Genomic DNA, 24,276 nt, shown 5'->3' on the forward strand with positions numbered 1-24,276 from the left:
TAAAAAGTACTTGATATTTTTAGTCAGAAAATCATGTCTCCTATAGTATAGAAATATATTCCTTGGCAAGTCCTCACTTTCTATCCTAAAAATGATTATGTAGTCTCGTTTTAGATAGTTAAACAGCTGCCATACTCAGTGCCAGCTATGAATATAGACTTGGCTCCAGAGGCAAATCATATCTCCAAAATTAAATGCGAGCATAGATCTGATCATTCCTCTCTAGCTGCTTGTTGTGAACCATCATTTATCAACTCTGAGATTAAAACATTGAGACCTCATCTTCATTTGCATGGTGGCTGCTGATTTCAAGCAGTGAATTGCATTGACCTAGAAGAAGCACGCTCTTCAGAGCTGTGCTCCATCAAATATACATGGGAGCAATTTCCCAGGGAGTTTTCTGAGTGACTCTGCCTGCTGCCATTGATGCTTTTTGGCAGATCTGCTGCAGTCTGCAGCGTGCTCCGGTCCCTCTTGGTCTTGTGACATTGTTCCCTTCAAGTGATTGTGCATCAGCCCCTTGTCCCTGCAGCACATGTGAGCTCTGCTGGGCTTGGGCGCTCTGCAGGGCTCACTGAGCAGGGTGGGATGCAGTAAGGACAGCAGGGGTGTTTCAAAGTGCTCAGATCTGCAAACTCTTCACTGAGCCTCACAGTGCAAAGGAAAGGCCTTTTCTGGTTTGGACTAATTCAGCTGAATATCAAAGGTCTGATTCAGGGTGTGTTCTGATAAGGGTGGGAAAACATTTCAAAGAATCATCTGCAAAAGAAAGTGTTGGGCAATCTGGACAGAGAGGCTGCTGGCTGCTTCCCCTCTGACCAAAGGCTCTTGAGATATTACTGACCAACAAGATTTTATACAAAAATAAAAAGGTTGTGATTCCTGCGTTCACAGCCCACTTGCCTCTTACCTCTGATTCCTTGTAATAGCGCTCGGGAATCTCGTCGCTGGCAATATCGATAAAGCAAACTTCTCGCTCCAGATCTTTTGCTTCTTTGTCAAAAATCTGCAAGAGTTAAAGAAATTCAAGGCTGTTACAGAACAGCACCCTCACAAAATCCACCTGGAATAACTGTTACAAGCAGTTTTCAATGACTTGGGCAACAGAATGTATTTTAGGCTTGTGCCTGAACAGCTTTGTGTAAAATACTCGAGTTTTTGCAGGAACACATTCTCCACCCTACTGCTCACATCGTGTTCAGCACTTTCTGCTCCCACTGCTGCTCTTCCTTGGATTTTTTTAGAATGGAGACTTTGCTTAAAAACAGCAAGGTCAACAATTTGGATTGTTTTTACTGCATTCTCCAGTCTTTGTACTAGAGTCTGTCACTGTAAAAAACCCAGCTCTCTGGGCTCAGGGGGTTTTGCCCACTAAGGACTCCGGCAATGTGCAGGTGTTTGCTGGGAACAGTCAGAGCTGTTGTTACACTGAAAATGAAAATTGTGGCCCAACTGCCCCAGTGGATGTGCAAGCTTCCCCAGCCCATCCATGCACACACATTTCAATCCTTTAGGACCTTGTTTGGAACAGCAAACCTCCTGTTCTATGCAAGGTGAACGATGGAGATATTTTGAAAATCCAGGTCATTTGCAGCTGCAGCACAGTATCCTTCTGTGCCTGTGTCCATAATTTAATTATTTAGGCATCTCAGTGACCCATGTGACTTACACTGTGTCTGCAATACATTTTCCTCATGATTCTGAGACTTGGAAACAGTGCTGAGCTAAAAAGCTACCATGAATTAGTGCCATGAAATTCAGGGAAGTTGTGCATCCACTGTCAGGAGCAGTAATAAGCTCACAATGTGCTCTTTCCTTCAGGGCACAATGTTCTATAGCTGATATTTCCAGGAAGCAAAAATATTTTTGTTTTCTTTTTTCTTTTAAATATATGCCCTGAATGCTCTCTTGATTTAATTAAATTCTAGAGGAACAGTTAAAAATACAAAATGCCAGCAACTCTTTAGTAACAGAAATGCTACTTCATTATTTCTGAAAGCATAGGGGCTGCCCATTTAAAGCATTCAAAAGAGCAATGGACTCCAGGGAACACAGGAACCAGCTGGTAGGAAGAAAATTGCTCAGGAAATTGTCTTTCAAATACAGGAAAAGCTGAAGTTTGACTCTACAATTTTAACTTATCTTGGTAGTGAATAAAACAGGCAGCACTGAATGCTCACTGGGCTGGATGTAACATATTCACACATCTGAAACTGCTGAAGAACTGAGAAACTCCAACCTGGTTTTATTTGTATTATTATCCTTCTGCAATTGTTGTTTTGCAAGAAATATGTTAATTATTTGAACAATGTGGAACTTTGAAGGAAAGCCCTTCTCCTGTAGTGCTCCTTCTCTGAATTGGGTACATTGGTGTAAATCACTTCTGTGTTTATATATATAATATAGGTCACCTTTTATAAGCTCCCTTGCTTGCTTTTTTCCTAAACAAATTCAGAAATACAGAGCAGCCCCTGATGAATTCAGTTGAACTATTTCTGGAATAAGATGCATTTCACCATAATCTCTCTAAAATACTGGAAATGGGACTTAAGTGGACATTAGCAGATCAGCTGAGGCTTTGAATCTGTGCATGGTTTAGGAACAAGCCCCAGAAATTCAAGCACATGCAAATCTCTGCCCATTTGCAACGGCCTAAATGGAGATTATTACCCAGTGTCTTATCCAAAGAAATGTGCCCTGCTCTGTCCCAGACTTGATCCACATATTTCACCTCATATGAAAACAGTTCTAAATTCCTTTTCTCTCTTTAAAATGCTGTGATGGAAGTGGGGATGACAGATGCCTTTGCCAATCTGTCAAAACCAGGAGGAATTTTTCAACCATTTCAACGATGCCTTATTTGCTGCCGAGGCTGTCTGTGACCATTTCCTTTATTCCAGAAGTTTGCTGAATGACATTCTTACTTCCCTTTGCCAGCAGAACTTGTTGTCTAATCATTTATGCTTCTCCCTTTCTCAGATTGTCCTCACAAGATTTGCAGCTAGAGATTTAATCTTCTCATTCTATCAGCAGTTGAAAATAAGAAGTCATTAGAGAACAAGACTGATTTCTTTCTTAGCTCTAATTCTCTTATTGCCTCTTTTGGCCACAGAATCTTGGATTGCCTGAAACCCTGTAGGGACGATGGGTTTATTGTGGCTGGGATCAAAGACACTAAAAAAACTTAAAAGTTTTAAAGGAAAAGATTAAAGGCCACAAAAAGAAGCATAAGGCTCCCAATCTGTGCAACTGTATTTGCAAATGTGCAGAAACTGAATGGTGAGAACAATCTGTATTCTTAAGAAGATGGTGCAGAAGACAGAATATTAAATATTACATTGGAAAGAACTGGACAGGCTTTACATTTGGAAGCCAAGTAATTAATTGAGATTAAAATACACAATCAAATGGAAAACAAAGAGCAACATTCAGACTGAAGAGGCCTTTTTGCCACGGGTTTTGGTTTGATTTTGGGGGAAGTAACGTGACAGCTTTTTTACACCAAACATTTATATACTTCCCTTTCCTAAGAGGAATGAAAACTCAGCATGATTTAGACTACATCACCCACAGAATGACAGAAAGTGGGAGGAAGGTTTCAACTGGGCCTTTACGACTGTCAATGGTTTCTTCTGGTGAAAATTCAAAAAAAACCCCAAAAAACCCCAACCAAACAAAAAGAACCCCCCCCCAAAAACCTCCAAAAAACAGAACAAAAAAACAACCAAAAAAACTCTAAACCACTTAAAAAGGACAAAAGACCCTCAACCAACCAACCAACTTCAAACCCAACAAATCAACCAACCAGAAACCAAAAGAAAAGTACACAAAATCAATCCCTCCAGGCAGGTGATTCCAGAACCTCAAGAATAACAGCTCATCCAGGATATTGCAGAAATGTGAGTACTGGTGAACTTAAATTTCATTCCTTTGTTTCTCTCCTGCCCTGCAATGACATGTCTGGGCCCATGCCTTGCTACCAACTTCCCTTCTCCTGGTAGCCACAGTCAGAACAGAAAGTCAGGTTAGGATATGATGGGAAATTTAATATCCTCTTTTCTACAAGGATTTTTTCCTATTTGTTTAAATATTTTGTATGTTTAGGCTAAGTTGCTGGGTTTGATTTTATTCAGATGTAGTTAATCTAAAATATAAATTTATGGCCAATCTCCACAGCTGACCTGGATTGGATATAAACAGCATAAAGCCAATTTCTGCTGAATGCATTTATTCCATCCACACTGGCAAACTCCTCACTCATCTGCACCACCAGGACTCCAAGAGTCACATCTGTGCCTCTGGCTTGGCTTTGTTTCATAATACATGATTCTCTCTTGTGATGTTTGTTTTCCATCTTCAAGAGCAAAGGAACCATCCAAGGGATTACCAGCTGGAAAGGTGTTTGGCTCTGTCATTACTACAAAATGCTTTTTTTTTCCAGCCTAAACAGAAGGAGTTTGTGGTCAGAAGGCTGTAAAGAGACAGCTAATTGATGGCAGGGCTGTAATTGTGGTGAGGACTGCAAGAATAATTCTTTTCTTCCATTAGAAAAATGCACAAAATATACTTTCCACCTTGAAATTCTCATCTCTGCAGATTGCCATGGCCAGAATCACTGGCTGCTCCTCAGAGTGTTGCTGCACACCTTGAGCATGGAGCTCTCACTTTTCTGAAGGAAAACTCCTCAGAACTCAGAACTTGACCCATGGAATTCATTCAGTGTGTAACTTTTCAATAAATCATGCTCCGACCTCAGCTACTTCCAAATTCCCAAATTTCCTTTTGAGCTTTATTTGGGCAGAGATTACAGGAATTGACCAATTTCAAACCTGTTCATGGGATAAAAATATTTATGTGGACACACATAATTGGGAGCAATTTTTCAATGGAAAAAGATTGAATCTGACTTTGAGAAGAGAAAATTTGGCTCCCTGAACTGGCTGGGAATATCCCTGTGTGCCACAGAGTGGGCAGGCAGTTATATATTTATCTGCAGCCTTGCTCCCTGCTCCTTTTGATCTCATGTCATGACTCCCCTATTATTCCATCTCTTATGAAATATCTCATTAAGATTTGTGCTTTCTGGACAGAGAACTGGATTTTTATGTAATTATGTCAAAGTAGCTGTGCTTCCAAGACCTCAATAGACTATCTATAATATTTACTGGGATTAGTTTTTTAAGTCACATCCAGTTCAAGTGCCAGATTTACTGACTTCAGTGGTTCATTTAGAAAAATGAGAAAGTAGAGGCACAACCACCTCACTTGTTCACACTCTGTCAGTGTGGGCCCTGTCATATGTTCTGTGATGGCCATATGTGCTTGGGACACAGGAGCTGCACTTCAACAAAGAGAGCTCTTCCCTCAGGAGGAATTTCAGACCAACCTTTCCACTTGTTTGCCTTCATCTCTTCAGACCTTTTAGAGGGGGAAAAGCATCATAAAATCATTGCAAATTATGGGATACTCAGTACCATCATACAGGAAAAGTCCAGGTGCAAAAAAATCACCCTCAAAGTGTCCCTTGCTTTGACTTTGCATATTTTGAGCGATGCCCAGCAATCCTTTTGGCAGTTTCCAGAGTGAGATCCTGTGGTGCAGGTTAAACCAGGGCACAGCTGAATCCTTTGCAGCTGAAATCAGTGTTTCATGGCAGTTGCCTTAAATAGTGAATTTACATTTAATTTCCATGTGCTATATTCAAGTTTGTTACAACCTAGTTCCACATTACTAAGATAGGAGACAAAAATAGAGGAAAAGCCACCCTAAACTCAACCAAACTAGAAATGCATTTTCTTTTTAGCTGCCATATCTAAAATTTATTTTACTTTAGTTTCATAATCAAGATCTAGACACTGACTTTTCCAGAGAAAATATTATGCTACGAAGAGCAAGGCACAGGAAATTTTACATACTGTGAATTTTCATTATTGACAACCTTTGAATTATTTGACAAGCTGTACTTTTTTTTTTTTTTTTGCTTTCCCCAGACACCATCAGATGGCAAAAAAATCACTGCCCAAATATCAGCAGCAATTAATTCTGTGCCTAAAAAACAAAACAAAACAAATCAGAAATCAGTCAAACATAATGATGCTTGCGCAACAAATAGGAAAATGCAATAAATGAGCAGTGCCTGTCCCCAGCCTGGCTTTGCTGCACCTCCAGTGCCTCGCAGACATTTCCCAGCAGCAGAGGTGACAGCAGGGACAGGGTGGCTCTGCCATGTGTGACATGGCTGGGCACTGACTGCAGCCACATGGTGTGGCCTGGAACCAGCACAGCTGATTGCCAGGCACAGTCGGTGCATTCCCCACAATGAGGAAAAAACCAAAACCTGTGCCTGTGGTGCACACTCAGACAGAGAGAGGGAGATGACAGCTCACTAAATTAGCCCTTTGTGACACAAATACTGAGCAGCCAATGGGCTGATGAAAGAAAATACCTGTCCAAATAAAAAAGAGCTTGAGGAAGTGTTCTCATGGAAAGCACACACCCAATTTATTGACACACCAGCAGTAACTCCCACCCTCCTGCCTGCATTTCTACCATTTCATTCGTGTAAGAATTCTCTCTGTAAGGATGTCCCTTATGGTTTAAATATTCAGAATACAGACTTTATCTATCTATATTCAAATACCCAAAGTGCAAATTTTGCTTTGGGAGAAGGGTGTGAGTGCTGTGCCCTTTTGCACTGCTCTGTGCCCACTGAGGCTCTTGGCTGTAGCCCCTGCACTTCCCCTGCCCAGGGTACAAAGGGAAGCAATATTTTCATACAGATTCCACCTCCCATACCATTTCCATCTCCATTCTAATTTTTAAAAAATTCCATTCTGTAATTTAAAATAAAAGTAAAATCAAAATAAAATTTCTCTTTAAGAAGTTGACTTTTAATTTAAAAGATCTGCAAGAGGAAATAGTGACTGGCCTGACTCACTGGTCCAGTTCCTGACAGTGTTAATGAAGCTGTAAAGCTACAAGGTAGCAGGGACAATATTTGATGTACTCACATGCTCATCCAACACTGGCTCTGTTTTTCTAAGAATAGAGTTGCCATGGAACAACTACATGGGATACATTAAAATCAGCTGCTCTGAGCACTGAAATCACAGCTCAGTGGATTTATGGTTCTGCACTACTACACAAGGTTGCCTAAATAAAGACATTTATTGTCCATTGTTCTTCTGTCAGTATTTATATTTGTGCAAATCAACCACAAACTTTAACAGATTGGAACAAGAATGCTTTAACACATTTAAAATAGCTTAAAATGAATTCTAAGACATAGAAAAATCATATTCCAGAGCAGATACCATCTTTCTCTAATATTGCTACTATCTTCTGTCATGCCAAATGGGAAGAAAAATCAGTAGGAACTTTGCATCAAGATATATTGCAATAATTAGGTAGAATTATACCAGACAACACAACATGTTAAATGAAATAATTCTAATAACATCCCAGCCTACCAAATGACAGGAACCCAAGACCATTTATATTGCTTTCTTCCATGGATCAGTGGAATTAGTTTTAGTATCCTTATGTCCAAGTATTGCTTTTCACAATCAATATCCACTTTATCAGACAGTATGGAAATGAAGAATAGATCAGAGTGCAAAGATTTAAAAAAATCTCCATGATCTAAAAAAATACAGTGAGAAACAGCTGAGTTAAAATCAGATTTGTATTATTGCCCTCATTACTGTAACATTAATATTCATTTAGTCTATTTTGCATTAGAACTGCAAAATTTACAGAAGTTTTTTTTGGATTCATTATTTCTTCATCAGACAAGGCTGATAGTTGCAATGAAGGAAAATACAGGGTATCTATGGAAATCTGTAGGAATAGCTGCTATGCTTCCTGTTGTTTTCTACCCAGACAAACAGTGACATTTAATCTAAACTTGTCTGTCACAAAGGAGAAATGCACTTTGCAAGTTCTTAAGGGAGGTTTCAGCCTGCCCATTGAGCAATGGAAGTGAGGTTGACTCCTGCTCCTGGCTCCAAGATGTTTGGATTAACAGAAGCCTCTCCATATTTAGGAACCTTCCAGCATTTCAGGGCTGTACCAGTCATGTCTGTGGTCCCAGATAAAGGTCATGGGAGCACAAAAATGTAAATCTTCCATTGGTTTACTGTGTTCCCACCAGGGAACAGCACAGCTCTCAGAATTACAAAATCAGGGAAATTAGGGCTGGAGTGCAACCCTCTAATTCAGCTGCTCTTTGTCCTCCTCAGTTCAAGCAGGGGTCAGTGAAATCTCTTAATCTAGGCAAACACTGCCTTAGTCTGTGACTCAGGTGCTGCAATAGAAAGGTAATATGATATTAGCCCACTGGCAGTCTGGTAAAAATGACATTGGAAGAGCTGGATTCAAGCAGAATAGAGTTTCTTTGATTTACATCACTGGAGTATCCCACCTCTGTGCCACTTTCATCTGAATTCCCTGGCTGGATACTGTTCAGGGCTTGATTCACAGTATTTTAGCCACAAGCTGACACACTGAAAGAATTCACTCTGCTTAAATAGCTTCAGTTCTTCCTCTGTCAGACAGCAGCCCAGATCATGTCTGCTCACTGCTGGCATTATAATGCACCAGAAAATTAGTCTGCACCCTCCCAAAGCCATAGGTGTGGGCTTGCTCTGAATTAAAGTGCTGCCAAAAAACAGAAGTGAACATTAAAAAGTGCATAAATTACACAATGTTCATCTAGCTGGTAATGTAATACACTTGTTTTAACTCCACACTGATCTGGCTTAGAGAGGCAGCCCAGTGAGTGGTTGGTATCTGGTGGTTAATAGATGATCCCTGTCATGCTCCCAGTGGGAAAGTGTCTGCGTGCCAAAAGCATTATTCCAAATCCCACCTTGTTCTTGTACATGTAATTATTCTGCCATAAGCAGTGCAACAGCTGTCAGCCTCATGAACAGGCAGCCCCAGGGGGCTGAGGGAAATGTTCCTCCCACCTGGAGAACAGAACACCTTCCTCTTCCCAGGGCTGCTGCAGGGACACCCCAAAACACTGCAAGGCTTTGCTCAGACCTCTTAAAATCTGCTTGATTGCCTTTTTCCTTCTCCAGAATGAGTTCAAACACCCCATCATTGGGTCTCTCTTTTACAGATCAAATTTCCAGACATTTAAACTTTTCATGCCTACAAGAAACTTCTTCTCATAAGTCTGCAACCAATGTATGCCAAAACGAAACAGGAAGAAACATATTTGTGTATGAACACAAGGGTTCAATCTTCACATGCTGGGCTTTAGTGAAAGTTATTCTTTTTTTTTTTTTTTTTTTGCAAGGAAAAAGCAGCCTCTGCTTTGCTCTCTGCACAGCAAAGTCTGACTGACCTCCTGCCTTCTGCTCCTGAGCCTCTCTGATCAGCAGCTGCTGGCTGCTCATTCCCACCCTCCCTCTACAGAGGATTTTACACAGTTAATTGTCCTTCTCATCTCTCTAAGTTCTAACTCTGAAAATTTTTAACTTTGGGTAAGTGACTGCCAAAAGCATCACCTAAGTGCACAGCCATTGTTCCCCAAGCTGCTTTCTGAGATCTCTCATCTCTGACCATTGTTGAGTTTCCTGTTTGTTCTTCCTGACACCACCTTGGAATTCAACCCCCTTTATTCAGAGATAATAATGTGAAACACAGAAAGTGGAATACAAGCAGACCAAAACCCCCTAGTCATCTTAACTTTACTTTCCATAAATGCTCATCAGGACTAAATTCACACATGGAAATGATGCTGTGTTTGGAGAAGGAACAAATAGAATAGAAGAGGCAGAAAGGAAGGTGTGAACACAGATCTTTCACCTCCTGGTATTCAGAGGTAACTGCTCTGCAGCTGCTCCACAGCAGGACACCCAGGCAGGGACAAAGGCACAAATTTGGGGCCTTTTCCCAAACTGAGAGACTCCAGGCCCCGACAGACTGTGGTTAACCAAGAGGATTAAATCAACTTTTGCACAAGGTGCCATACTTACACTGTCATTGCTTCCTTTGTTGTCCTCATATTTTGTCTCTATATGAATGGAGAATTTAGGCAAAAACGAACACTGCAACAAAAGAAAAATATGTTTAACACAAGAAATGTGCCTTGCTTCATCAGCTGACACATTCAGTACATCTCTTTTGGTATCACCTTTCTTATTTTTTACAGATTACTTCAAGAAAAAATGTTGCCAGAATGTAAACCAGAAAGGTTTGATGATTCTGGAGGGATCCAGAGATTCTAAAAGTTGAAAATTATAATGAAGATATAAATAAATCAGTATAAGCAGTCTGGAATAATTAGATGCAATGGTTTTCATGCTCACTATGCCCAAGAGTATGAGTGTCCTGAATGTCTTGTTAGAAATTCAATTCACTGAGATCTTGAGAGCAACTGGATATCCCTCATTATAGACCAGTCCATCCCCATATAGAAAAACCCAAGGACACTTCACCAGATGCAGGTCCTGACCAAACAGACAGCAATGCTTTCATATGAGGGCTTTTTCTTAATTTTGGTGAGAAATGAATTTTAGCATAATTTCCTATTAATGAAATTAATATGGAATTCATGGATTATGAACTCCTGTGAAAATTTCTTTTTCCTAAATCCAAATAAATATTTATTTTAAAAAAAAAGAAGAACACACCAATGTTTTCCTGTTAAAGATTAATATTCTGTATTTACATGGGAATAAATTTATTTTTCTGAGGATTGCTTAGCTTAGCTGGCTTATGAAGACTAGAATTTGTAATACTAGGCAACATAATCCTATCATAATAAATATTTCAAATATATTTTATTTATCATTTCACAGTTCTTTCAAAGCAAGTTTTCAGACAGGCAGATAGAACAGCTGTGTAACCAGCTCTGAATGACACCAGTTCAGCATCTTCCCTGTTAGTCACCAAGGCTTTCCCTGCATTTCCTGCCATTTCCTTGTGTGATGCATCACTAATCCCCTGTGGCAAACGGCTCCTCCACGGGCTGTGCATCCAGGTTATACAATGAGGGTTTGGACACCTCAGTGCTCACACGGCTGCTGGTCCAAGTCCAGGCTTGAAAACATTCCCAGTTCCTGCAGGGAGGGGCTGGTGAGGAAGGGAGAGGGGGTTTGGGAGCCAGGTGTAGGGCAACAGCTGAAATCTGAGGCAGCTCCTTGGACACTGCAGCAAATTCACCCCTCCTTCACTGGGTATCACCCAACAAGCCATTGTTCACTCTTCCTCTGATCACAGGATATCCATTATCAATAAGCACATCTAGAATCAATCCTTGCTGAAAAAACAAGGGAGCAGATTCCTCAAAATAAGGCTCTGGTGCCATGGAAGGCAAAACCCCCTTCACGTTGTTGATCTGAAGCACAGCTGCAGTTTCAGAGGGAATTATGAATAAAACCAAATGTCAGATTTCCCTCTGACCTTGGTATTAAAGAAATGCCTGCTGTTTTCAATCACTGTCAGGAGGTTGCCAGCGATGAGCCAGGTCATGACACTGAAATGTCACCGTTCCATGTCCTGGACGTGAGGCTGCCCTGGAGGAGCTCAACAAGGCCCTGCTTGGGTCTGGCTGGTGATTGATTCCTCTGACCCAGAATCTAAACTCTAATTAAAACAAGAGATCCTCCAACCTTGTATTTCAAAAAGAAGCATTAAGAAAAGACCAAGGTTCCTTAGACTAGCAGAGAATGGTGCCATTTACCTCAAGCCACCTCATTAGAGAGCCACTTTCTGTAAAGCCACCCACAGGCAGCCTCCCTGTGTGTTTAGCATGAAGGAGAGAACTGTAACAACCTCATTTGAGATTATAAATGGCAACATGGGTTTACCCCAAATGAAAATTCAAATCCACCAGAAGTCCTCCACCGCAAAAATCCCTCTGAGAACTCCACTGGCTGGCAACCACTGCTCCAGCAGCTGTGGGGGGTCTCGCTGCCTTACAGGAACACTTAGCAGGGTCCAAATTTTTGAACATTTCACAGAATGTGTCTCATGATTCATCAGCTGCACTCTGACTAATTGGCAGAGGGCTCTGGCAGAACCAGAAAACTGTTTATGCATCATTCAAAAGACTATTATTCATCGTGCAAAAAGTTGGGTTTTTCCCCTCAAGTGGCGGCGTATTTACTTAACTGGGGATTAAAATTGTTGTGCAACAGTCAGAAACAAACTGGGGAGTGAATAGTAGGTAATAAACCTTTTAGGAGATTCTTATTTTCTTCTGAGCACCACTCCCTTTGTGCTCTGCCTCCTCTGGGGCCCGTGTTCTTCCAGCCCTGACCTGAGGCGATCGATGTGAGCACACACAGGAGGGCACAGGGCACGGTTTCCAGCTCTCCATTTCACTGCCTCTACAGCCTGCAAGGGTCCTCTTGGGAATGAAATAGTGGCAAATTCAATCTTTAACTTGAAATTAAACCTAAGTTCTGCAGAATAATTCAAAATCTTCAGTCACAGTGGCTTCAATGATAAGGTGTCTTTGTGAAAAGCTCTCAAAGGAGGCATCTCCAGGTATTGTCACCTCCAGATTTTTTAGATGTCTTATAAACTCCTTTAAAATTTTTTATACCCCAGCACAGCTGTGACACTCAAAAGACAAATAAGGGGAATATTCAGGGTTTTTTTTTGTTCTCCTAAACTTTCTATATTTGGCACCTCAATTTTGGAAGAACCAGGAGAGATTTAAGGCTCAAGGGAGCACCAGTGCAATAACAGGAGAGTGAACCAGTAATTACCAGCGTGAGCAGGGGCATTTCCACGTTAGAATGAAGGCAATGAAAGCAGCATATGGAAAGCACAGCCCCCAGTTGTGTTTGCAATTCCCTACATATAACCTCTTGAAAAACGCAGGGCCTATTTTTAGCACCATGATTGATTAGCGTTGCCATAGCAATAAGCAACACTTACAAGAACAGGGCAGAACCGAAGTGTGCCAAAACACTTGGCAAAGTCTTAAAGAGACAGTCAAACACATGCAGGGTGTGAGAATCCTTGAATGCAGAGGGCTGTCAGATTCACCTGGTGCAGTAATTGCACCTGAGGTGGCTGTGGGAATTACTGCAGTTGGCAGCAGAGATGTTGGTCTGGGAGAGGCTTCCTCACCCTCTGGAACCTGCTTTGTGTGAGCAATGCCAGTTCGTCACTGCTCTTGCAGCTGGTTTCATTTTCCATGTGGATTCTGCCTGCAGAATGTTCAAAGACTTGCTGGAGACCTCATCCTTGCTCTTCACCTCTCCTGTTCCTTGTGAATATTAATCCACAATCCTTGGCAGTCATTTCTGCACAGTAAAAATTAATCCCACTTTTTTTTTTTTTTTAAGCAGCAGAAGCATATTTCCCTAAATCTTAACATAAAAGCCCAGCAAGGCAGACATTTCATGCAAATGTTCTCTCTCATCTTCCACCACTTCTCAGACTGATGATTTTTTTATATGGTCACATATGCATTATTTTGACAACACAAGTGGAACTGGATTTTTAGAGAGTGATCTCCACAGAGCCTAAAGACAAAGAACAAAGTGGCTGCTACAATGAGGTGAGAGTGTTAAGCAAATGAAATCTTTTCCATAGGGTAGCTCCAATATACCACATCCTTTAAATTCAAAGTTTTGGGCACTGTTTTGCTTCTCGAGAGGTAACAACAGCATTTCTTTATTGAAGATCAAGAACCTGGGAAAGAGAAGTGGAGTCCCAACTTTGTTGCAAGTGACAAAGGGGATGTGGAATTGTGGGGTGATGGAAGGTGGAATATTCAATGTTTTTTGGAAAATGGACCATGGGGAGTTATTGACTCCCCTCAGATTGCTGCAGACAGAGCTGCTGTGTGATCAGGTCACCCAGGCACACACCAGCATCAATCAGGGTGACAAGGCTGGAAGAGAACAGGCGGAAAGGGCTGGGCAGGGTGATGGCATTTGGAAGATGTGACTCAGTGAGAGGGAGGAGAATTTGGAAAGCAAGATAAGCACAGGAAGGTGGCAAACAGCAAACAGAAGTGCTGTTGAGTGGAAAGGAAAAGAACAATGCAAAAACAGGGCTTAAAAATAAACAAGGGAGCAAAACTCTCATAAACAAGGCAAGGAAGAAAACCACTGTTTGTATTGTATACAATAACCTGGAGATGGAACGATGAGTAACAAGTTGCCTCCAACTGCTATAAAATTCTTATCTCTGCCTTTGCCTTCCCTCAGGATCTTTTTCTTTGATACATGGGAACAGTAACCTGCTTATTGAAGAAGAAATGAAGTGAAAAGCAGCGTGCACAAGTGGAAATGACAGTCCCATCTATCAGAGAGGGGGCTGGATTGCTTTGGAATAAGGCAGTGCTGGAAAAAGGGGAATTCTCCCAAGCACTGTGAGTTACTCGTTTCAGTGGGACTAAGCTATTAAATGAGAATACAGATTTGCAGCTCTCTAAAAAATGTATTATTTTTTTCTTATAAATACTACAGAGGTCCTTCCTTTTGCTGGAACCTCTACTAAGGGAAATAAATCTGTGTTTTCCCAGGACAATGGCAGCAGTGAGCCTGTTTTCTGAGCTGGGGGATGCTGGTAGTAACTTTGCATTAGCTCTAATCCTGCAGTATGGATTCTTTGTACTGCATTTTTGATGCAGACTCTTCAAATCCTCAGGCTGCAGCAAAGTTTCAGCCCTGAAGAGTGAGGGGTTAGATCCAAATTTCAAGGGCTGGTAAACAGATAAGGAGAACACAGGAAAAAACTCTACAGCAATGTTTTATCTGAAACAACTGCTTTCCTTCTCAAGTCATCTCATTATAAAAATAACAATACAAAAACATTCCTTCCAGATAATTTACTTCATGGATAAACCAGCAGCTAAGTGAAGCACAAAACATGCCTGTTCTCAAAAGTAATCAGAAACCAGCAGGTCAGTAATGGACCATTTAGCAACTCTCACTCTGGGGCCTTGACACATACCAGATGACATAATTTTATTTTCCTCAGTCATTTGCTGTAGAAGAATAAATGTCATTGTGATAAATCATCAAAGGAATTGTTGTCTCCTGCTTTCTGTTCCATAACTGATTTTCATAAATATTCTGGGTTTATATTCTATTCATCAGGATGTTTGGGACGTTGGCAAGTTGAAGGAATGCTCCTCCTCCTTGTACAAAGCAAACAATGCCATTTTAATGTTTGTTTTGTCTATATAATTGTGAAACTAACAATTGTCCATAAATTATGCATAAAAAATTATCCAGCTGTTTTTAAATTTCAGCCCCAGAACTGAAATATTGCTAACACCCCAAAGCCACTCAGGGCAGGCAAATCTGTTTGAACTGATCCCTGGTAAACACTTGAACTGCACCTTCAAACCCAGAAGAGTTTGCTTAAATTCTCTTTGTATTTTTCCTAACCACTTTCTACTCCAGCTTGAGAGCTAAACTTTGGCTCATTTTCAGTGCTCTTCGATCACATGAAGATTTTGTACCATGGTTTAGTCACCAAACATGATCTGATTGTTTGTTTGCTTGAGGCTCCTCTCTTTTTTTGTCCAGAATCTCCACTGTCATTTGGACAGGTCAAATGGATATTTGCTCTGGGCTGTTTATTTTTTAACAATATCCCAATGCAGGTAAAGAAACTCAGTTCTATGCAATTCTTCTTCGTTTGGTTTGCAGTAGACACAAGTTTGCTTTCTAGTTAATTATTTCTAATCTTGCTGGGCAACCTCAGAAATAAAAATAACAAAGCCTCCCGAAAGTTCAGTTGTTCTTGCCGCTGTGAACAGCATAAATATTTTCCACTAAAGATACATATTTGCAAAGGCTGTGATAAGCTGGCACACAAGGGGTTGTTGAGAGCTACAAGGCATCTTGTGTCCATCCTCCAAAGGCCCCAGGCCCTGAGTAGCAAAGGAATTCTTCCAAAGGCAGCAGCCAACAGCACCCATTGCCCAGGAGCTGGAGCAGCTGGGCAGGAGGAACCCGACCACATCCAGCTCCTGGGATTGTCTATGCAGTGGAATCCAGTGGAGTTACCCTACAGGGCTGCATTCCACAGGTTTATTGTCTTAACATCAACCCAATCACAAAATAAATGGATTTGTAGATAAAACTGCAACATGTATTTTAGCAAGATATCTTATCAGGTTTCTAATGACAAGATCAAAACCAAAGCAGCTGCAGTGCCTATCCTGAAGACACTTTCTCACATACAGGTCTGAAGTAACACCCCAACCACTAAAACTTTGAACTTTACAGGAATATCTCATTCCCTAAATAGTACCCCCAAATCTGGATGATTTCCTTTGGCTCCAGCTTTGACAGTATTTTTTGACTTCCTCCTCCCTCTCCATGACAGCAGGAAGCTTTCAAGGATTAGCTCCAGCTCTGATGCAGCATTTCCTGGGACAGTCCCCATTGTGTCACCTTCCTGAGAGGAAATCTTTTGTATGGCAGCTTGAGCCAGGTGCTTTTGCAAATGCTCTCCTGATGTGACCCTACAGCACAAATTGCACCTCACAAAAGCATCGCTTGTGCAATAGTTCTGTTAAACTCATTATCTCAAGCGTGGCTTTTGTTTTACATGTTGTTAACGTGGTTGTCAGTACCCAGGAGCAGATGCGGAGTTTGCTGCCAGATTTAGGGGGTTGCTGTGTAACAAATACCATTGCTCCAAGCAGATGCCACCATAACTGGATCCAGATTACAGAGGACCAACATCATGACAGTGTCATTTCCATTCCTGTTTTCATGCATCCAATTGCTCTTGGCTTTTTATACAACCACGGCACAGAACAATATTCTGAAAATTATTTTTCAATGCCTGATGGGCATTTTTTCTTAGGTGTCCTAATTTCAGGTCTTTAAGAAAGTTGTATTTATGAATTCCATAATATTCACAGGAGAATCAGATTGATGAAATTATTCCATACTGCATTTCTAAATGCCAGAGTATGGATTTGAATGCTATTTCTCAACAGCTTACATATTTTGCAACTGAAAAACCTTAAGACTGTCAGTAAGGTTCAGTCTGCTGTTCACATCCTCTTCCAAAGCACCACCACACACTGAAATAACATGCTGAGCCTTTAAGGTCCTTCTCTTTATTTAGAGTGGAATTTACAAGGTTAATAAGGTGTGAACATACCACAGAGCAGTACGTACTCGACTCGATAAGATTATGCTTTATTTATCCAATTATTGGCCTGCCTTTAGAATGAGTTTTCCTTGAAATGAGGCTCAATTTGACTCTCACCATTTCCCACAGACCCTTCAGAAATAATTTATGATCTTTAAGAAAAGAGTTTCCAAGCTATCTTACATATTTTGAGCAATGTCTGTGGGCTTATTCTTTCTTTCAGAATTCTCTAATGAATACAGAAGATCAAATTTAGAGAAATATTCCAGACAAGGATAGCAATTATTCCCAGTGGTATGTTTAACATTTTTGTTCTAGATTCAACAGTTGGAGGCAAAGGCACTGTCTGTTTTCCATGAAGATAAATTCATACCCTATCAGCTCCATTAATACAAATTTTTGATTTTTGTCTGAAGTACAGTTTCCCTTATCTCCTCCCAGTACTTCTAGTTCTGTTTCCTTGCCCCATGGCAATCAGTCCCCAGCTCCCCTAGGCAGTTACAGTGTCACTTAGTGATTGTTTTGCCTACCTTCTAAATTTCTGGACTGATTTAATTTTTCTTTACTTGTCTCTTCAACACTTGTGCTGATGCTCTGGAACATTTCTGTAGCTGTACCTTCCTCCAGCCTGCACCAGGTGTTGTTTCACCAGCTCAGACAGAGATCACCTCCTGATTCAGATTCTCTGAGTACAGCACTGCTGTTTGGCTTTAATAATGTATTGCATTTCAAATTTAGACACATATTTCTGTCTGCCACCACCCTTTGCATCATCCCCACTTGTCTCTCTCAGTTAAAGAAAAAAAAAATCACATTAAAAGATTCAAATTTACTTTCAGTTAAAGAAAAAATTTACCATGGAGAGATATCAGTTCAACACAGCAAATGTCAACTTCCCAGTCTAAAACTAAATGTGCTATCAAAGGTAAGCCTTAATTAATGTGAACTCTGACAGACCCTACCAAAAGTCTCTTCTGGCAAAACCAGCTGAGGATCTGTCCCTGATCACTGCTGTCCATTCTGGGACATTTAAAATCAAATGAAAATTCTAAGTACCTGTAGCACATATTGGAAAGCACAGTTTGTTGCTTTGGGTTTTCAAACCTGGCTATCACAGTTGCAACTCTTGGTCTCTACTTTTCAGATCTGAGCCTTTAAATCCCTCTCTTTTTTTTTCTTTTTATCACACTAATTTTTTTTGTTCCTCTTTGTGCTTTATGGGCTTTTAAAAAATCTGCACAAACATTTTGAGCACTGCAGAATTAAGAGAAACATCTGCATTATGTTTTACCTGCAGTCAGAAGTGCAAGCTAAATCAAAGGAGGAGTTTTTGAAAGGTTCCTTCACCTGGAACCTCCTCACCTTCCAAAGGCTGCTGGAAACTTATTGCTATTATTCAGGCCAGCATATTTAAACAATTTTTCTCATGATTTATGTGCTATATTTTGACTTAGCTGGGCGAGAGGGAATAGATGATTTTTCTGGGCACTGTGCCCAGATTATCTTTAATTTTGTCTACAGATTGTACAGTTTCCCAGATACTATACCAGAGATGAGCATTTTATAAGTTAATAAACCAATAAATAAAATCTGTTCTCATGTCTCCATGTAACAACTGGAACCTTAAAAGCCTCACCCTTTTTAACAGAAGGTTCTTTCTTAGAGTCAGTAAGTAAAAACATATCAAATTATTTTGAAGTGATAAAGAAAAATAATTTATAGGATCCCCTTAGAATAACTTCAAATTTCCCTTTAAATTGCTTAAACTATAAGTAATAAATAGAAACTATAAGCTATAAATAACTAAAATAAGGTTTCACTATTGAATGCATAATAAATAAGTTATATTAAGAAGGGATCTGATTGGATTTTACTATTATATTTTACATCAATTTTCTATTTTTGGAATAAAAAGAGGAAGAAAAACTTACTGTGTATTCTGATTTCCAATTGTCCGTTTGTAAAAAAAAGAAAGAAGAGGGAAAAGAAAAAAAAGAGAAACATGAAATTAAACAATGATGCAAGATCCTTACAGTAAACACACATTAATAATAAAAATGATTGTGTCAGATAGTCTGCAAATTTATATTTGACTTAAGTCTAAGGGACAATAAAGGACTCAAGTCAGACAGAATCCAAGCACCTGATGTTTTCTTTGCAAGTAAGAAATTGCATAGACACAACACTCCAGTTTTTACCTATCCTTAATTTATAATATTCATTTCTTGATACCAGTAAATATACGGTGAAAAATATATCCAGTTCAAGGGGAGATGTTAAAGAGACTTGGTGCTTGCTCAATATATAACTTGGAGCTTCTGAAGATAAACTAAACTATCCCCAAACCACAAAGCAGCAATCAATTCTGCCACATTCCTTACCTGTGATTGTGTAAGGATAATAATTCCAGGCCTTCTCTGTAACGTAAAATATTTTGGGAACAACTGCTCTAGCCCAGCTAGGCAGCTTGCTGAAAGTAAAAAGAAAACATAAAATTAGAATATCTTATGACTTGTGACTTATGTTATTAGAATATACTATGACTATTTCTATGTGTGTTGTAGAAATAAAGATCCTTCCAAACATGCCCATCATTTGTGAGGTGTTCGAGGGAAGCAGCAACACCCAGACTTCTCAGGAGCATTTTCATTTTCTGCCTCAGCTGTGCTCCCCTCTCAGAGGGAGCAGATCAGGGAAGGAACAGCAACCCTGGAGTGGGCTGAACCAGGCTGCTCATTTTGGGAATTCACGGCCTGGCACCTTTGGCCACCTCAACAGGTGAGGCCAAGCAAGGTGTGCTGGTGGCACCGTGTGCTCAGCCACAGGGAGGCACTCTCCAACAAGAGGTCAGGGGGAAATGTGGGATTTCAGTCCACTTCGATCCTGAATCCATTATTTCCTCTTACAGATTCTTTTTTCTTCCTTTATGTTCTCTGCCAGCACCGAAACCCTCGTGCTCAGCTCACCTGGCACGCAGCTGTTCCCACACCACCAACAGCAATTCCTGAGTAGGAAGCTTTTATATTAAAATTAACAGATCACTCAAAACACCTCGTGAGGCTGGTAGGCAGCATTAGTCCCCTTTTGCTGATGGGAAGAGTAAATAACAAAAGTGAAGGGAATTAATGGAACTGACATTAGAGCTCAGAGCTCATTCTGTCAAGAAAACTCACCGGTGCAGTGGTGCAAAGGCAGCAGAACCAGAAATCAAAGACACAGATACACCACTGGAAGGGATCATTAAAGAGGAATTGAATACTACTATGGAAGGGGAGCAGCATTTTTTTACCCCAGCTCTTGGATCTCTCATTTCCAGCACTCTGGTCACAGAGAGTAACAAAAACTGATGAAAAAAGAAATATTCAAGAAAGCAAGTTCACTCGAATTCATCTTTCAACCCTCTCTTAATGACTTCAGTTATAAGCACTGAGGCTGCCAGGAACAGAAGATGCAGAACGAGTTATTCCAAGGAGAGCAGCCCCTGGACACCACAAACATCCCTGTGCTTGGGGAACTCACTTCAAGTGTGCTGGTCTGGCAAAACACTGAGCAGAGCAGCCAGGCCAAGACTGAATCTGCGCCGAACTGCACGAGATGCTTCCAAACCTCAGTTTCCCAAGTGTAAATGTTTGAAATAGTTCTGTTTAGATAACTGTGTGCAGGAAGTAAATTAACTTTCCATATTAGCAAAATTCTGAAGAAAATACAGTTGGGATCATTAAGGCTTATTTAACCATGATCTGGCTACATATAAATATTTTATTTGTCCAGAGGCAAAATGCAGATGTTAAGTACATTATCTGCAGATTCAAAGCCAAGTGCGTTGACTTTTGCTCTTTGATGACATTGCTCAAAACTGGATTATTTTCTTTACATAAACCTTTCTTGTGTACAGGCTTTTAAGCAGTATTTTACATCCTGCATAATAGACCTCCCTGTATCAGATCTTCTGTTTATTTTGTCAGCCTCTGTCAGTGTTTCCATGAATGTTTCCCTTACCCCTGCTAAACTTTGCTCTGATGCCTAAATTATAAATACCAGAGGATGCAGACTTTCAGCTTCTGAAAACATTGCTCCAGCAGGAGAGAAGAGGCAATAAACAATTCTAAATATAACTAAGGTTATACTGACACTTGAAAATATACATCTGCTCATTTTGCACTTTTTTTGGTTATTGTTGTTTTTAGCATATTTGCCTGTCTACCTATCTTCACCAGTACAGAACATTCTGAAAAAAATAACTTTATGAGCAAAACACAGATTATACTCAGAATTGGTAGCAAGTCCCAGTCACAGACACACATAAATTCTTCCAAGGTCCACTCCAAGAAAAGATAATTTCTCTATTTCAGCAGCACAGGTATGAGAATCACATTAGCTTTTTTTTTTTTGTTTTCCTTATTTCTCCTCCATCCAGATGAAGTTCAGCCACAAATTTCTTTGAGAGATATCAGTTCAGATCAAAATAGAGCAAAGCAAAGTTTGTTAGGGCAGTGGAGCCAGAAGAAGAAAAGCTGAGGGACAGAACTGTGCTGGTGGAAGTTGTGTTCCTCAGGCAGAGGAGAAGTTTCCAGCACATCTCCTTGAGTGAAATCCTCCAGGGACATCCTGGCCTCCCAGCAAAATCCACAGCAGCCTGAATTTTTCCTGATCCTTTCCACAAAGCTACAACAGTACTGCAATATCTGGTGGCATTGTGACACCACTGCCAGATTCAAATAAAAAATCTGGTGATGGAGGATTCAGAATTATCATTAAACTCAGTGAACCTGACTTTAAACATCCACCACAACTTTAGGTAACTGTCTTGAGTTCTTGCAGGCACAAAGATCTGCTTTGTCAATGTTTGTACCCATCTTTGGCTAAGAAATCCTGAGTTCCATTGCCTGCACTACCAGAAATCCAGTGCTTCCCAAGTATGCTTTGTACATGGCTTCTAGGTTCTTATGATCATTCTGAATTGCCCTGAAGTGCCAATTCTGAATATGCTCTTCCATGCTTAAAGCCTTATTTTTAACATGCAGGAAAGAAATACCCACAAACACTTAAAAAAACCCCACAACTTGTGGGAGCTCTACTATGGGAACATATATATTGATTTTTCCCAAGTCCTGTATCTAGTCTGTGAGAGAGCACTTACAATCACAATAATATTAAATGTTGGCAAGTTATATATTATTGAACTCTTGTGTGTGTGTGCAGCATCACTGGTGATTCAATTTGGCCTGAATTAAGGTTAAATATGTCAGGTTTGCAGTGCAGGAGGAACTTGTAATGTAGAAGCAATAGCCTCAGTGTTTGTATGCCCACTTCAAAAATGCTGCAGAGCATCAGTTTAATACAATGAAACAGGCCCAGGGGAAAAGAAGAACTTCAGGAAAAGCAGTGGTATTCAATTAAATCAGCAGTAGTAAAAATGGGAACTGATTGTGCAATATATCTCATATTGCACAAATATATATATCTGAACATCTCCAGCCTGTGAGTGTGGAGACATTGATCCTCAGCAGCATCATTTCAGCACAGGAAGACATTTTTTTCAGGAAGACAAACACTTCACTCTGAGAAATGATGGAACTTCAGGGAGAAAACCCCCAAATTTCCCACCATGTCTTTAAGCCTAATGATCCAGAAAGCTGGCATTGTACAATGGTCGTTCATAATGTCAATTAACTTTGCTGAGGCAGAATACAGTCAGCAAAAATGACTTTGTGACATGATTATGAGTGAGAGAAACTTAAAGCTTTTTAAAGGTTCAGTTTTGTTTTTCTTGGAGGGCGGGTCTTTGCTGGTTTTGTTGTTTAGTTTTTTGGCTCCCCCTCCCCAATGATATAAGAAAACAGAATGACAAACAATTAAGTGTAAAAGAAACCAAAAGTTCTGACTTTCAGTATATCCTGAACTCCAAGTTATAATTCCTTCTCATGGAGAAGATGCTCTAAAAGAGATAACAGCCAATTCCTCTATTTCAAACCACTGATCTGTCCCAGCTCCCCATGGCTACCAGGAAGCAGCAGGTATTCATGGGAACATCTTCTATTGAAACAGAAAATCTGTTGCCTGCATTCCTTGCAGATTTTCCTTACAGTCCATGCTGGGAGAAGGAGTTTTACTGCACTTGCCTGTTGAGATAGACTCGTTTTTCTGTCAGCTGCCCATTGCCATGGTTGGGATCCTCATAGGGCTCATTCTGCACCACTTCCACACCCTCCCCTCGGTCACTCTGCTCATGGCTGTGCTTGCTGATCATGTACAGCTGTCCAATTCTGTACTGCAAGGCAAAAAAAGAAAAAATAGATTAGTTTTATGTTGCACATGTATTCAAAAGCCAATCTTAGTCAATGATATACTACTATATGTAAATAAAAGGTAGTTTGAAGGTGAATACCAGTATTTTTGGGGTCTTCCCATTAGCTTATGAAGTCCATGGTGTCACTTGTGGAAAAAATAACAAAACCTGTCTGCATACAAATGTAAAGAATTAGGCCAGTCCTCTATTATTAGACTTGTAATTGCAAGATATTAGTTAAGACTAAGTAAACAGTGAATCTAATGCTTCCACATGCTGAAATGTAAAGGGACTTTAACCAGCAGGTGAACTCTAAAATGCTGTGGGACACAGGATTCTGCTGCCCTGCCAACACAATGGAGCCCTGCCATAAGATTTGGGGTAACTGTGGCTGGTTCACAGAGACAGGAGCACCAGCTCTTAAGAAAAATAAAAAACATGTAGACTCCAAGTCTGTTGAGAAAAGAAGTTTGACTCACTTGGCATTACTATTAAAATGCATTTAAGCACTTTAATGGTCATTTTTCTATAGACTCTCAAGTAACTTAGGAAGCCAAACACTGTGAGGATTGGCCCAACTTTGCCATCATAGAAAAATAAATTGTTGCACTTGAGTTTTTCTCACTATGTCTTGTATCTGCATCAAGGCTTTTGCCTCCAAAGAAATCTAACAAAAATACATTGTTGAACTTTCATTAACCAAGGTTTTACAGTAAAATTCTACTTTCCCAATCATATACTAGTCTGAAATTTTATTCTCAAGTCCTTTTTACACTCTGGAACATACCAGGGTTCTTCCAACCCTGATAGGTGTTTGGGCCTATCCAGTTTTCTTGACTGGACCTCTCTCTCCCCCAGAGCAATTTGTTTAGGCATAGACATGGTAATCA

General features: G+C 40.3%; 1 protein-coding gene across 1 annotated transcript in view; it reads right to left on the reverse strand.

The window, feature by feature from the left end:
• The window catches only part of PITPNC1 (phosphatidylinositol transfer protein cytoplasmic 1), a 74,816-nt gene that overhangs the window by 14,856 nt on the left and 35,684 nt on the right, over positions 1-24,276 (reverse strand). The window contains exons 2-6 of the mRNA XM_064728242.1: positions 23,220-23,368; positions 19,479-19,567; positions 19,029-19,036; positions 9,987-10,058; positions 911-1,006 (exon numbers count right to left, since the gene is read on the reverse strand). Coding sequence (XP_064584312.1) covers positions 911-1,006; positions 9,987-10,058; positions 19,029-19,036; positions 19,479-19,567; positions 23,220-23,368 — 414 coding nt within the window. The remainder of the gene's footprint in view (positions 1-910; positions 1,007-9,986; positions 10,059-19,028; positions 19,037-19,478; positions 19,568-23,219; positions 23,369-24,276) is intronic.

Source organism: Zonotrichia leucophrys, chromosome 18, assembly GCF_028769735.1.
Source record: "Zonotrichia leucophrys gambelii isolate GWCS_2022_RI chromosome 18, RI_Zleu_2.0, whole genome shotgun sequence".
NCBI lineage: Eukaryota > Metazoa > Chordata > Aves > Passeriformes > Passerellidae > Zonotrichia > Zonotrichia leucophrys.